This window comes from Melanerpes formicivorus, unplaced genomic scaffold (assembly GCF_026170545.1).
Source record: "Melanerpes formicivorus ecotype bairdi unplaced genomic scaffold, bMelFor1.0.p_v2 SCAF_11, whole genome shotgun sequence".
Classification (NCBI taxonomy): Eukaryota; Metazoa; Chordata; class Aves; order Piciformes; family Picidae; genus Melanerpes; species Melanerpes formicivorus.
Genome location: NW_027142363.1, coordinates 10963129 through 10978439, shown reverse-complemented (window position 1 = coordinate 10978439; position 15311 = coordinate 10963129). Strand labels below are relative to the sequence as shown.

The following is a 15311-nucleotide window of genomic DNA, read 5'->3' as shown; positions in this document are numbered from 1 at the left end:
CAGGACTTTAAAAGGGTAAAAAGCCCTACAAGTGAGGAAAATTAATCAGCAGTTCTAGGACAGTTGCGACTTTGAGTGTGGGACTTTTGTTAGTAAAAGAGACCAGGTCTTTGCCCTTGAGCTTGCTTAAGCAGTTAATCTGCACATGAACTCGTAGTCTTTAGGGATCATTCAGAGAAATGATGCATCTCTGAGCATTCAAAACCACATTTGTGCAAGTATAAAGACAAAATTCAGTGTTGGTGGCATTAGAAAGCTGCAGGGTCATGTCAGACCTTAAGGCAGGTCTTCCAAAGGTGAATGTGTGCACCACAAATGTGTACTGATGTCTGTGTTGTCTGTAAGTGTTAACACCAGTTTGCAAACACTCAGGAGTAGGCTCAGAGGAGCAGAGCCATTGTTTTGAGTATCACAAACCATGTATTGTTTGTCTGTAAGAAGCTGTGGCCTTCTTCCAAAGAGTAGTTTGAGACAAGATTTGGAGACTGTTTTCTTTTGAATGTGTTGGTATCACAGAAACCAAGGACTTCAGACTGCACTTCAGAGAAGACATTGCTTGTTGCTCCATGCTTTTCTTCTGCTCTTGTTCTGTACCTTCTTTCCTTGCCTGCTAACCATGAAAAAGCCAGCTGAAATGTTGATGCTTTTCAAAGCAAGTTGCACCAGTGGCCTTTCTCAGTAGTATTCTACCTTAGCGTACCTCTGCCACTCTTTGCTCTTGGCCTCCAAGTAATACACAGAAATCACAGAATCCCAGAATGCTAGGGGTTGGAAGGGACCTCAGGAGACCATCTAGTCCAGCCCCGCTGCCAGAGCAGCATCACCTAGAGTAGATGCCAAAGGAATGCATCCAGGAGTTTTCTGAATGTTTCCAGAGAGGAGCCTGGCTCCGTCCTCCCAACACTCCTGCCTCACGTAGCTGGAAACAGGAATGAGCTCACCCCTCAGTCTTCTCTTCTCCAAGCTAGGGACCCAGCCTCCTCAGTCTCTCTGGAGGTTGTAGTCAAGTGGGGGTTGGTCTCTTCTCCCAGTCAACCAGAACAAGAGGACACAGTCTCAAACTGAGCCAGGGGAAGTTTAGGCTGGATGTTAGGAGAAAGTTCTTCACGGAGAGAGTAATTGGCCATTGGAATGTGCTGCCCAGGGAGGTGGTGGAGTCCCCGTCCTTGGAGGTGTTCAAGAAAGGGATTGGATGTGGCACTTGAAGCTATGGATTAGTTAATCATGAGGTGTTGGATGACAGGTTGGACTTGATGATCTTTGAGGTCTTTTCCAACCTTATTGATTCTATGATTCTGTGTTCCACTCCCTTAATCCTTTGTGGCTCTGTGCTGGACTCTTTCAAGCTGTTCCCTGTTCTTCAACAGAGGGGCTCAGAACTGGATACAATGTCATAGAATCATAGAATCAGTCAGGGTTGGAAGGGACCACAAGCATCATCTAGTTCCAACCCCCCTGCCATGGGCAGGGACACCCCACACTAGATCAGGCTGCCCAGAGCCTCATCCAGCCTGTCTTAAACACCTCCAGGGACAGGGCCTCAACCACCTCCCTGGACAACCCATTCCAGGGCTTCACCACTCTCATGGTGAAGAACTTCCTCCTCACATCCAGCCTGAATCTCCCCACCTCCAGCTTCATTCCATTCCCCCTAATCCTATCACTACCTGATATGTCTCCCAGATTTTTTCAGTTGTGGGTTATGCATGAGTGTCTAGATGCAAGTGTGCTCTGCAGAATGTCATGGACTCAGAGAGGTTACTGTTTTCCTGCCACTGGCTAGTACTATAAATCTCTGTTGGAAACCAGTGGCTTTCAGGTTTGCTGGTGGAACCACGTTTGTGAATGCCCCTGGAATTTGATACTTGCTGTTGTCCAGTTTATCAGAGACCTGTTTGTTTCTGTGTGACCTCATCCATGGGTTGCAGGTGCTGTGGCTGTCCCTAGACCTATGTTGGTAGGCATGTTTGATAGCCAGTGTGGAAGGTGGCAGGATGCAGGCTTCATGGTCATAGGTATGGTTTGATTGTATCAAAGCCTTCCACAAAGTGTGAGGAGGCTTCAAAGCAGTGTGACAGAGTAGACCCAACAGTAATGAAAGGCTCATCTCCTCTTAATGTGGAGTTTTGCCCTCTCTGCCAGGCATAGTCTGAGCATTTGACTTATAAGTGTTTGATTAACACCTTCAGGGTGTCCCACAGCCTGAGGTCAGTGCATCAGAGTCACTCAGCTGGGAAGGGACTTGCTGGAGCAGTCTTCAGTCCAATCCCTGCCCAAAGCAGGGCCAGCTCTGGGACCAGGTCTGACTCCTCAGGGCTTTTCTCCAGGCCAGTCTTGGAAAACCTCTAAGAATGAAGCCTGTACAGCCTCTCTGAAAAACATAACCCTACTTTGCTTTTCCCCTTGAGTATCTCTGTGGTGAAGATCTCTCTCTGTCATAACAGAGCTGCCAGTGATTCACTTTGTGTCCAATGTTACACAGTGTACCTAGACTTGGCGTGGGCTCCGCCAGTATTTCAGAGGCTGTAGATGGATACAAAGTATGCCTTGAAATTAAAGGTTTGATGTTTGTGTGGAGTGCAGCATTGGCAAACAAGCAGGCAGAAAGAAAGTTACATGAGATGTGTCACAGCAGTGAACGAGGGTAGTATAAGGAGAAAATGTAGAAAAACAGCCTGTACTTGCTGATAAAACGGTGTTTGTCTTGCAGTTAAGTCACTCAGTGTGGATTTTCAGAAGGGAAGAGGACCTGAAGTAGCTAGAACAAGTTAATGGAAAAGGAGAAAAGTGGAAGGTATTAAGACATAAACCAGAGACCTGTACCCCCATCAGCCTTTGAGACCTCTGATGGTTGGCAAGTCCAGTTGTGCCAGCCATGGCTGCTAGCTGTAGTGTTTATAACCTTGAGTCATCCTGTGAAAGTCAGTGGTGGTAGCCCTTCAGGTAGAACCTGAAGTCAAGATCTTTGCTCACATTGGAGGGCTTGAAGAACATTGAGACACTTGAACGTGTCCAGAGAAGGGCAACGAGGCTGGGGAGAGGCCTTGAGCACAGCCCTATGAGGAGAGGCTGAGGGAGCTGGGATTGTTTAGCCTGGAGAAGAGGAGGCTCAGGGGAGACCTTATTGCTCTCTACAACTACCTGAAGGGAGGTTGTAGCCAGGAGGGGGTTGGTCTCTTCTCCCAGGCAACCAGCACCAGAACAAGGGGACACAGTCTCAAGCTGTGCCAGGGGAAGTTTAGGCTCGAGGTGAGGAGAAAGTTCTTCACCGAGTGAGTTGTTAGGCTTTGGAATGTGCTGCCCAGGGAGGTGGTGGAGTCACCATCCCTGGAGGTATTCAAGAGGGGATTGGACATGGCACTTGGTGCCATGGTCTAGTAGTCATTAAGTGTTTGGTGACAGGTTGGACTTGATGATCTTTGAGGTCTTTTGCAACCTTATTGATTCTATGATGCTATGGCTTTGGATCAGACTGTGAGTGAAGCGTGTCTGGTCAGGGGCCCTTAGAAATATTATTTGAGCAGTGTGCTCTGGTCTGGTTGGGCTGAAACCAGGTTGTGGCTCCTTTTCATTATGCTGACACTGAGGGGAATTTGTTTGCCAGCTGGCAAGAAATTTGAGCTTGTTTTCTGAAAGGAAAAAGACAGAGCCAACCGGCATCTTTTATTTTTATGCAGCACATCTAAAATAGACTCAGGCCTGCCTACTGTCTTAACATGGATCCAGCCTAAAGCAGTAGTAGCAGTGTATGTTTCTTTACTAGCTCTTTCAGTGAGGGTCTCAGAGTACTTCACAGGGAGGACCAGCTGATGGCAAACCATACTTTTAGCCTGGGTCTGCCCAGTCATACAGTCTGCAGCATGCATACCGGTGGAAAGGCAGTGTGAGGGCTTGCAGCAGGAGCTTTCTGGGACAGCCTCATTCCCATAGCCCAGTTTGGGCTGTGCAGACACCTGTGCAAGAGCATCCTTGATGTTGCTGCATAGTTGTGCAGTTTGGAGAAGCAGAGTACATGCATTTTGCCTCCATGGCTCAATTCTCCTGCCTGTTATGTTGGCTAGATTGCTCCCTTCCCTGACTTGCCTGTTCCCAGCACTTGCTGGGGAGCCGTTGAGAAAGTAACATGGCTTAAGATGTGTCAATCACCTTGCACCTTGAGGATGGGGTGGCAGTGCAGTGACATGAGGTGGTGTGTGAATGGCATTGATGTTGCTATAACCTTCTCTTTTGATATAAAGTGTGAGAGCAAGGGAGCAAGGATGCTGGTGGTAGCCTTCCATGAAAGGTGAGATTTGGATGCACAAAGAACTGCTGCCAGAACAGAATTACTAGAAGTGTGCTTTCTGTTGTGCCTGGAGCTGGAATGATAACCAAGGAACACCTGCTTAGTGGCTCAAGTAGAGGTCTAAGGGAGAGGAACACTGTGACTCATGGTCTGATGGGATGGTAGACGTAATGAGCAGGCTCCCAGATCCCTCCTCCTCTTTGATGCCCTATTCCAGTGCTTGAGCAGGCCAAGGCAGGGAACCATTTGCCCAAACTTGGCCTTTTTTTAAAAATTTAATCCATCAGCAGCAGTTTTCACCTCAGGTTGTTCCCTGAACCAGCAAGGCACTGGCCTGCCACAGGCTGCAGTACTAGAGCAGGAAGGAAGATGTTCTTTATAGTGAGAGTGGAAAAAGCTGGAACAGGCTGCCCGGGGATGTGGTTGAGGCCCCATGCCTGGAGACATTCAAGATCAAACTGTCTGTGGCCCTAGGCAGCCTGGTCTAGTTGGATGTGTCCCTGTTCACTGCAAGGGCATTGGACAAAACCTTTGGGGTCCCTTCCAACCCAATGCAATGTGTGGGAGAGGGTATGTGGCTGCAGGGTGAAGTCTCTCCTTAAGGCAGTGGCATGGACTTTGGCAGGTTTAAGCCAGCTGTGCCACCACTGGGCTGTATGCTGAGACAGGTATCTTCTGTCCTCCCATTGTTGTCATCAAAACATAGATGGCAGGTCAGGTTCTCTGGCTAACTTAATATGAGCATGCTTACAAGTCAAGGGACCAGGGTGTCTGCTGACCTCCCTCTGCTCAAGGACTGTGGCTGTGAGCACTCACTCTGTGCTTGGCTGTGCAAGAAGATGGGCATAACGCTTGCCTGGCAGGGGTGTTGTGAAAGTTAATTTGCTAACTATTTATAAAGCACACTGGAGTGCTGCTTCAGTTCTACATGGTGTTAGGATAACATCTAATTAGTTATTCCTTGTGATGCTTCATTTTCTTTCTGCTGTAAACACTGGCTTAACACAGGGACAGCTCTGCCTCCGCTAGTCATCTCAGTGACTCAGAGGGAATAAACAAGGTGAATTTGGTTTGTAAATGGTCTTTTCCCCCACCCTTCTCCCCATCTCCCCCATGCCATCTTACTCATAAAAACAATGTTCCCTTTGGCAACCTGCTTCCTGGCTGGTGTCTCTTGGTGAGTTGCTGCTTGGGGAGAAGTCATCCTTGGAATGGAAATGTCAGCCCTCCAGAAACCTGCTTGTTTTTTCTGGGCTTTTGCATTTCCCTCCAGCATCTTAGCTCTGGGCCCTTCCTTGTTGGGCTGAGACAGGCAAGGAATGGCAGGAGGGAAAGGAGAACCTCCTATGGGAAGATCTTGTCCCTTACAGTGTGATCTGGGCCAAGAGCTGGGATAATAGGATGCAGGATTTTGTCTCTTCTCTCTTTATTTTCTGTCATCCTTTGGATGTGTTTGCATGCCATCCTGGGCTCTTCTATTTCATGTTGTGTGCAATGTCTTGCCTTTGCTTTGGCCAGCGCTGTTAGAAGGTTTCCTGTGGCAGCATGTTATTTTTCCTTCTCAAAGTTAATAATGCTCAGAGACCTTTTGCTGAGCATCATGCATTGCTGGTTTCGCCTGGCTTTGGGCTCTTCTGAAGGTGTAAATATCCTGTGTGTTCAATACTTCAATGTGGTGAATGCAAAAGCTTGTGATAATCTATCTTTGGTGTTGAAAACTGTTGACAGCTAACATAAACTCAGGTTACTCATCGTTTGACAGCATCCTCACCCGCGTGCAGCTTGTCACCCTCCTTTTGAGCTGATTTTTCCAATGAAATTCAAACTGTTGGCAGGGCTGTGGTGGAAGCGTGTCAGAGCACAGCAGGAAAGTGATAGCATCTACCACCTTTCAGAGAAATGGGAAGAGGTATTTAGATTAGAAGTCTTGAATAAGATGTTCCTCCTTGAGCTTTCGCTTAGAAAGAGGAAACAGTCCCTGTTCTGCTCTCTGTTTATCATTGCATCACACAGCAGCTGTGGTAAGGACCAAACAGGCTTGCAGATCACAGGATGTCAGGGCTTGGAAGGCACCCAATGAGATCATCGAGTCCAACCCCCCTGCCAGAGCAGGACCATACAATCTAGCTCAGGTCACAGAGGAGCACATCCAGACAGACCTTGAAAGTCTCCAGAGAAGGAGACTCCACAACCTCTCTGGGGAGCCTGTTCCAGTGCTCTGTGACCCTTACAGTAAAGAAGTTCCCCTTTGTGTTGAGGTGGAATCTCCTGTGCTGCAGCTTACATCCATTGCTCCTTGTCCTATCACAGGGAGCAAGTGAGAAGATCCTGTCCCCTTCCTCCTGACCCCCAGCCCTCAGATATTTATAAACATTTATTAAATCTCCTCTAAGTCTTCTCTTTTCCAGACTAAGAAGCCCCAGGTCACTCAGCCTCTCCTCATAAGGCAGTGCTCCAGTCCCCTGATCATCCTCGTAGCCCTCCACTGGACCCTCTTCAGCAGATCCCTGTCTGTCTTAAACTGGGGAGCCCAAATCTGAACACAGTACTCAACATGAGGTCTCACCAGGGCAGAGTAGAGGGGGAGGAGAACCTCCCTAGATCTGCTGGACACACTTTTCTTAATACACCCCAGGACTCCATTGGCCTTCTTGGCCACCAGGGCACATTGCTTTCCCATGGGTAACTTTTTATCTACCAGGTCTGCCAGATCCCTCTCCATGGGGCTGCTCTCCAGCAGATCACCTCCCAGCCTGTGCTGGTGCAGTTTATTTTTCCTCCCCAGATGCAGGACTCTGCATTTGTCCTTGTTGAACCTCATTTAGTTCCTCTTTGCCCAGCTCATCAGTCTGTCCAAGTCTCACTGGATGGCCACACAGCCTTCAGCTGTATCAGCCAAGCCTCCCAGTTTGGTGTCATTGGCAAACTTGCTGAGCAGACACTCTGTTCCCTCATCAATGTCATTGATGAAAATGTTGAACAGCACCAGACCCAGCACTGATCCCTGGGGGGCTCTACTAGTTACAGCTCTCCAGCTGTGAAGCTTGCTCAGTGCAGGGTGTCACAGTGGTACCCAATTGCATGGCTGGGGGAGCTGGGTTGGAGCCACTGTGTGCAGCCAAACAGCATCAGGCACTTGATAAATTCATCCCAGCGCTGGGGAGGTGCAGGAGCTTGTGGTGACTTTGTCTGTGTGTGTGCTTGTGCATGTCCAGAAGAGCTTCACCATTGCAGGTTATTTCCTTGAGGCTGGGTGACTAGAAGTAAGCTTGTTCTATAGCGATTAATCCTGCATACACAGAGGTGTGTGTTTTCCCAGCGCACACCTGGGCAGTGCCAGTAAAAAGAGAAGGAGCTCTGCCTTTGCCTGTGAAGTTGCCTGTGCTGAGTGTCTGCGAGCAGGGTGCCCACATGCCAACTGCGAAGTCGGTGTGAGAATTGCCAGCCACAAAGCAGCACAACGAAATGCAAACCTTGAATTTCAGCTTGTGCTTGTTCCAGAGGAGCTTCGTGTCTCTTGCCGTTTGTCTTGGTTTCACAGGCAAGGGTGCTGGCTCATCGCCAGCATCCACTCCCTGCAGCTCATTAGAAACCTTTTTTCAACTACCCTTGCAATGCAACAAGGAGGATCAGTTTTCCCATGAGCTGATGTATCTGCTGACCTCTCCAAGGGGGAAAAAAAAGGACCTTGTAGTTCATTACTTTACTTTTGTACAGGCTGAAAGAAAACTATTTGTGCCTGAACAATACCCGCCTTTCACAGCTCCCTTCCAAGTTCCAAATAGAAACATGAAGCTGAGAAAATCTTTCTGATAACAGTGAGCATGGATACATTCAATCTGGTATAATTTTTCATGGTGCTAATGTTCTTTAATTGTTTAGGATTGGTTTGCAGATCTTTGTTGGGCAAAGTGAAGGCAGTCAGCTTTAAATGTCGCTTTGAAGGGATAGAATCGATTCTGATGGCGATGTGGTGGTTTTCCAGCAGTACCTTCTCGTGAGGGCAGAGATCCAGTTTGAAACCCAAGGCTTTAAGAAAATAAAAAGCATGCAAAGTTCACTTTCTTCCTAAATTTATCACTGAATATAAAGTAGCTTGATCCAAACTGTGTCCCCATCTACAGGCACAAGTAGGGTGGGCAATCACAGTATCACAGTATAACTAAGGTTGGAAATGACCTTGAGGATCATCGAGTCCAACCTATCAACACAGACCCCATGACTAGACCATGGCACCAAGTGCCACATCCAATCTCCTCTTGATGCTCCCAGGGGAAGGGGTTAACAGGGTAAAAGCCAGTGCATGACTTGCCCACATCATCCACATCGTTGTGAAAGAACTGACTTGAACTTTGAAGCCCAGGCCATGTTTGTAGGACTGCAGTTTACAGAGTTATGTGAAAAAGGGACCTAATGTTGTAGCAACATGTGCCAGGGTGCTTGCCTGTGCCACCAGATTAGTCTGTGGTTGTGGGATGTTTGGAGTAGTACCAAAGCTGTCATTAGGCTTTAGCACATTGGTGTTCCCTTGGCATCATTCCAGAGCAGATGATAAGTGCCTGGTGGGCACTGGATCATGTCCTGAAATATGCTTGACCAAAGCAGTCAATACTCATGGTAATTGAACCCATTAGAAACTCCACCATGGCTTTAACATCTTGAAGAAGGACCTGTGTGGCTCCAGTTGTCTGGGGGATGGAGACAGGATGCTGCTCCAGAGCCATCTGTTTGTGCAGGTGGAAAATAAGCCAGATGCAATCATGAATTTTTGAAGCACCTTGGCTTTGTAAAGTAAGCTGTAGTTAAAGAGATAAGGTCTGTGCAGCCCTGTGCAAGCAGAACCGATGATCTTCCTATCTTACCTTGCTGCTGTGCTCAGGGTGAGTCACTGTTCTGAAGTGACTCACACTTTTCTACCCAAAGTGATAATCCATTGTTAAAATTATATTAACTGATGTGTGCTAATTAGCAGGTGTGCCAGGGTGTGAGAAGCCTGGGATGTTAATTAGGCTTGATAAATACACCTTTATGCAGGATACAGACTTGGCTTGTGTCTGATGGGAGTCCCTCTCCCTACTTTTTGTCACTGAGAAGGTGCTATCCTGCAGTAGGCTGTGCTACACTGGGAGTACCTTTCTCCTCTGGGCTCTCTGGTGGGGTCTCCATACCTCAGCTGGACAGTTCAGAGAACTTGTGGACTCCTTGGAGGGGTTGCTGGGATTCTTCCTGCTGATGCTGGGAGGCTTTTCCCAGTGGTAATGTCTTTACTTAGCTAAAGGGAGGGTAATGTGTGCCCTTGTTCAGCTGCAGGGGTTAGCTGATAGCCTCTTCTTCGAGTTCCTGGAGGTGATGACCATCTTGTCTTCCAGCTCCGTGGCTGGCCTGATTTGGGCAGAATTGTGCTAGGTTGTCTGAAAACAGGTTTTGGTAGGTCTTTGGTAATTGCTTAGCACAGGAGAGCACTAAGATTCATGTAAGTTGGCTCAGGCACCTTCAGAGGAAGCCTGCATCAAAAGGTGTGTATCCAAATGCATCAGCTGAGCCAGGGTGACGGGCTGGGGCCTGGAAATGCCTGTTCTCCCACAGCGAGCAGGCGTGAACTGACAAGCTGTGGCGCTGCCCGGGAGGACTTTTGGGGAGGCTGTTGTCAGCTGGCCACTCCATGACTTCCTTGAGCAGCCAGGGCCACCTGCTCTCTGCAGCCCTGGCCCTGAAGGCTCATTTGCCCCGGCCAGGCTTGCCTGAAGGCCTGTCATCATGTTTCTCTGCAAAGCTTTGGAATAGGGTGGGTTAGTTGGTTACACGTCTGGAGAAGAGGCTTCCCTTACCTCTCCCTCCAGCCCCTCTTGAGGACTGCAGCCACGAGCAGATCAAGTGCTGTATATACAGAAAATCCAGATCTTGGCTACCTGATGGCTCCTGTAATTCTTCTGTGCATTTCTCTCCATACATCAGCCTTGCTATTTATTATTTGCTGTTTCTTATTCTGGTGCTGTTGGTCACAACTGGAAGGGGAATTCACTGCTTTGCTTTTATGGGTCTGCACTGATTGAAAATCCACTGGTGGCCAGACTGACTTGGGACTTAGGACTTGCTTGGCTGAAACTTTCTGAAAGCAGCTCTTACAGGGAGGGTGGCACACACAGTTCACGTTTTCCTGGGCCCCCTGGCCATGCTGAGGAGGATTTGCTACAGGTAGCAGCGAGTCAGCAGGGAAAGATGTCCCAGACTGCAAATGAAGCCGATGGCGGCGGCAGGAGGGTGTTGCCTCCTTCAGTCCTGAAAAACGCTTCAGACAAAAGCTTGCAATCTGTTGGAGTAAGCATATATGTTCCTCTTTTAGGACTAGAGCATAATTGCTTTGTATCTATGGGAGATGGTGTGCATGCACACCTGTGTGTACGTACACACCGGCTTCTGCGTAATGGTGAAGCCATTTTGATGGGAGCGATTAGGGGTGGGTGGTGGTGGAGCTCTGAACGTGGCTTTGCCTGCCAGGCTGCTGCGATGGGCTGAAGATGGTGAGTGCTGGCCGTGCCCGAGTGAACTTGAAGGCAGGTAGCAGCAGCCCCCATTGCCTTCTGAGTCACTCACTGCTTGCCAAACCTGCTTGCCTGCTTGGGGTTTGCTGGTTACTGGGGCTGAAAACTTCTGGAGGGGATGGTATGCCCCCCTGGGCTTCCTCCTGTTTGTCTGTCCTGCCTGGCTCACAAAGAGGAGCTGTTTGCTTTGCTCATTCTGTGTTTAAATTAACCGTGAGGCTGAGGATTGATCATTTCAGTGCTTTCTAGTCCAAGTGGTCCATCTGATCCGACCCATCCATCAGCCCTTTTATGCTGTCAAGGTGAAGGACTCCAGTGCTTATCAGGAGCGCCTGCGGTCATGGGGGGGACCTGGTGCTTTCTAAGCGTGGGCAGATCTATCAGAAACATTTGATGCTGCAAGTAGTCAGATGTCAAACCTGCTGTTTGAAGTGGGCTAAAACTAACTGCTGTACCAGGAAGCTCAGTCTGCATGCCTGTTTCTGATAACGTGCAAGGGTGCATCAAATCACTTGTGCAACTGCCTCATCTCTAGCTGACCCAAAATAGAGTCGTCTCCTCCCATCCCATTCCTCTAGCATCCGTAGCACCTGGGCGTGTGGAGCCCCACAGTCTCTCTGCAGCTATTTTAGTCACTGCAGTCACACAACAGTCTGTATAGCCCTGGAGAGAACTGGGCTCCTGTACATACCTCTTGCCATTTTATTTTAGTACTGTATTGTATTTTATTCTGAGTGTTCTGTCCTTTCCCCTGTTTGTGGTCACTGCTGGGTTGCAGAGGGCAGAACTGCAGGAATATGATCATTGCTTGATAGTCTGTATTTCTGAAGTATCACACAGAGTTTTAAATGTTAGAACTTAATTAATTTGACTTCTGTTGGTAAAAAAAAAAGTATTTACTGTGTTGTCTGCTTCATTCTGAGAATAGTTTGATTTGTTTTTCTTATGGTGCGGAGTCAAGGTGGGGGAGGTTGGAGGATAAACACAGATGGTTTAGGTTTTGTACTGGTATTTCTTATTTATATCAACAATTAACCAACCCTGATCTTAAGGAGGATGCTGCTCAAATCATAATCCAGAGACAGTTACATGGAAGTAGTGAATTAAGCACAACCAGATCCATGAGTAATTCTTAATTTCCTACAGTTTCCAACTCTGCAAACACTTTTGCACCTGTGGACAGTTTAGAGGCAGGCAACTGCCTTTGCATTTTTGAATGTGTGTCCTCTACTGAAGCACCATCCAGATATGTACCCAGGGAGAAATCCACTGGGATGTAAGGGAGTCGAGGGCAGGGGCAAAAGGCGTGGAGTAGTGCTGGTGAATTGCTCCCTGAAAATGCACTGGAATGCTGGGAATGCTGGAGTTGAGGAGCAGTGTGAGGAAGGGGACCACATGACTGCTTCATGTATAGCTGATGTGTAAGTTGCCTCTGTGGGTTGACAGGGAGTTCTTGGCTCCTCTCACAGCACACCAGGCTGGTGAGTTAAAAGTCACCCCAGAGGAGTGTCCTTAGGAATTCAGATTTCAGGAGCCAGCGGGGCTGAGTGGCAGCTCCTCTGAAGCCTGTGATGGGAGGAATTAATCAGGAGAGGGAGGGAGGAAGGGAGGGAGGGAGGGAATGATGGCAAAACCCCAAACCTTCAAACACACCCAATTGACCCATCTCATGTTAGTATGAAACTTGACGAGTTACACCCACTCTGAAGCAGAAGGGGAATGAAATGCTGGCGCTTCCTCCTTTCTTTTACAGGCAGCTGGGTCTTGGGAAATACAACAGGCAAAGATGTTTGTGCTGTTGATGATGAGTGGTAAGCTACTTCACAACATTAACTTCTGCTTGTGCTGTGTGTGCTGGGCTGGGGGAATGAGAGCATCTGGCGCTTGGGGAAAGTGTGTTCACGGGCTGTAGCATTGTCACGCTGTCTAAGACACAGTGTGCCCAGAAAGCCCTGTAAGGCTTTCCTCTCCTAGCTTCTCTTTTTCCCCAGCGTGGATGGATGTGTTGCTTTCAGGTGGTCAAGTGGTGTTTGCTTTTCTGGAGTTTTACACTGCTCACAGGTAGGAGAAGCACACTGGGTTTCTTGCAGACACTGAGAGCTCGGAGTGATAGCATGGGAGCTGGGGACTTAATAGCTAAATTCCTTAAGAAAGAAAATGTAGTATCATGTTACTTATTAAAGATGCTTCCTTTCTCCAGCTGTCTGGCTTTATTTTCAGTAATTACAGGTTGCCATGCTCTTTAATTGGTGAAAATGAGCCTGTGAAAGGTTTCAACTTGAATTGAGCTCTGTTAGGTGTTTCTGTGAGGTGCAGGAGGCTGAAACACTGTAAAGGGCAATGTTGTCTTGCTTTTCAATGAGCATGGGAAAGCTGGGTTTGGTGGGGTCTCCCTTGCTGAAGATCTGATAATGTTGCAGAACCAGGGGCTGGGGAAAGCTTTTCTCTATCAGGTTGCTCATTTTTCTCCTAGTTACTTGTGATCACTTACAAAGTTATTTCATATACTGGTTACTATCTTTAAATCTAAATTGCCTAATTCTTTGGTTGGTGACAGGAAATGTGAGTACAGAGCCCTGGCCCTGCAATTACTGTGACTAGGCATTAGGGCTAATAACCAAGTGGGCAGCATTGTCTCCTGGCCCTGCTATTTCCCCAGCAGCTAGCTGATGTTGAGGGCCTGACTTGCCATCCTTTTCTGACTTTCTGTCTTCAGGGCTCACGCAGAAATGTCAGAGGAGGCTTCTGCTTCCTGAGGAGCACAGGCTCGCTTTCCAACGGGCAGGGTTCCGACCTGATTCAGAGCTGTGCTGCAACCCATCAGCCATGAGTAATCCTCCTATGCAGAGGCAAAGCAGAACGTGTACCTTTTTGGGGGAATGAAGTCACGCCGTTGCTGTTGGAAATGTGCTTTAATGGTTTCATGTAATACAGCAGGAGCCCATTGTCGAGGCAGCTATTCATGCCTTTGACGGTGCTTTCGTGTTGCGGGAGCGATTTGAGTCTTCACATGGGATCGGTGCAGGGGAACGAAGCGAGCAAGCAGGTTCTGTGGGTGTTGGTGGGTTGCTTGTTTTTCCCCAAATCCTTTTGGAGTTAAAAGTGATCTGTGCCTTACCAAAAACGTGTGGAGAATCGCTGCGTTAATCACAGCAAACACGGCTCAGGAGCCCAGGGCCCAAGTGTGGTGTGCCTGGGGGTGCTTCCTAGGGGAACTTGCTCTTTTAAGAGTGCACGTCTGGTTTTAAGAGGATTCCAACTTGTTTTGATGCAGAAACACTTCGTTTTTCCAGAATGCCTGTTGGAAAAAAATCTACCAAACCGCAGATTTGCATCATTTGAGCGTTTGTGTGAGCTGTGTGCTTTTGCGCTGGGAAATCAGGGATAGGATTCCTGCTGGCTTCCACAGCGTGGAGAGCCACTGATTTTTGCACCATTGCAGCAGTGGAAGCAAGCCTACTAGGTATCAGTCTTTGGAGCAGACTCATTTATCTTTAAACAAAGATAAACATTATAACTTCAGTTGTAGGTAATGGCTGTTTGGAAAGGAATCCAGAGGAAAATACAGAGAGATTCCTGCAGGATCAGTGACCTGCGCTGGCCCAGGGTCCACTGAATGCCCAGGCATCCTGCTGCCAGAAGTTGGGAGCAAGAGGATGGAGGGGCAGAAATGAGAGGGAGCTCCCTGCTTGGAGCAACATACTAGCTCTAGTCTAAATCATGGACTTCACTCTCTGTGTCAAAGCCCCGTGGTGTATAGCAACAGCAAGCCCTCTCTCACTCCCCCTTTCCTTTGGCTCTGATTTAGTTATCTAGTGTTGGTCTTTTGCCATGCTGTGAGGATTAGTAGCACACACACACACAAAAAGAAAAAGTCTTTGATGAGGGAGAAGGGAGGTCACTGGAATAGTATATCAGCTCTTAACTTATTAAAAAAGTCCAATGCAAAAGTAAAGTGGTGGTGTCAGATCTTTAAATGAACTCAGCCAAAGAGAGAACAACTCTACTGATATGTCTTTCTCGGTGCTAGTTTGTGAAATTGGTGATTGTGTGGTGGTTTTGAGTGAGTTTTGTGGCCCAGTAATCCATTGCTGGATGAGAGGAATACATTATTTATAGATTAGAGTGTTTTAACATCCTAGCATGGAGCTGTTTAAGGAGGTCAGCATACAGAGCAGTGGAAATGGGATTAGCCCAGCTGTGCTGCAAACAGTCCAGAAGCAGGGGGGAAAAAGGGAAGTTACCCTTTTTTTGTTGGTGCCTCACAAAGCATGGATCACATCAGATTTAGGAGTTTCTAGAACCAGAATGGTGGGTTTTTTTTGGTCCTCATTGATTGGGACATCTCCAATTTGAATTGAATTGTAAACATCCTTTTTCCCTGGCTCAGCAGTCTTGCTCTCTACTGCTTGTTTGCCTTCTCAGTGGGATGGTGTTGGAGGACTTGAGGAAGGGGGAGCATTTATGGTGACTAACAAACCCGT

At 47.9% G+C, this 15311-nt stretch overlaps 1 protein-coding gene across 6 annotated transcripts in view; it reads left to right on the top strand.

The window, feature by feature from the left end:
- Window positions 1-15311, top strand: part of TIAM1 (TIAM Rac1 associated GEF 1) — a 238965-nt gene that overhangs the window by 89508 nt on the left and 134146 nt on the right. For 5 of the 6 annotated variants that reach the window (XM_068144504.1, XM_068144499.1, XM_068144502.1 and 2 more), the window contains exon 1: window positions 12499-12638. The exons of the other annotated variant lie outside the window; for it this stretch is intronic. In XM_068144504.1, coding sequence (XP_068000605.1) covers window positions 12614-12638 — 25 coding nt within the window. In that variant the 5' untranslated portion in view covers window positions 12499-12613. Of the gene's footprint in view, window positions 1-12498; window positions 12639-15311 lie in introns of those variants that run through there. 6 annotated transcript variants of the gene reach the window in all.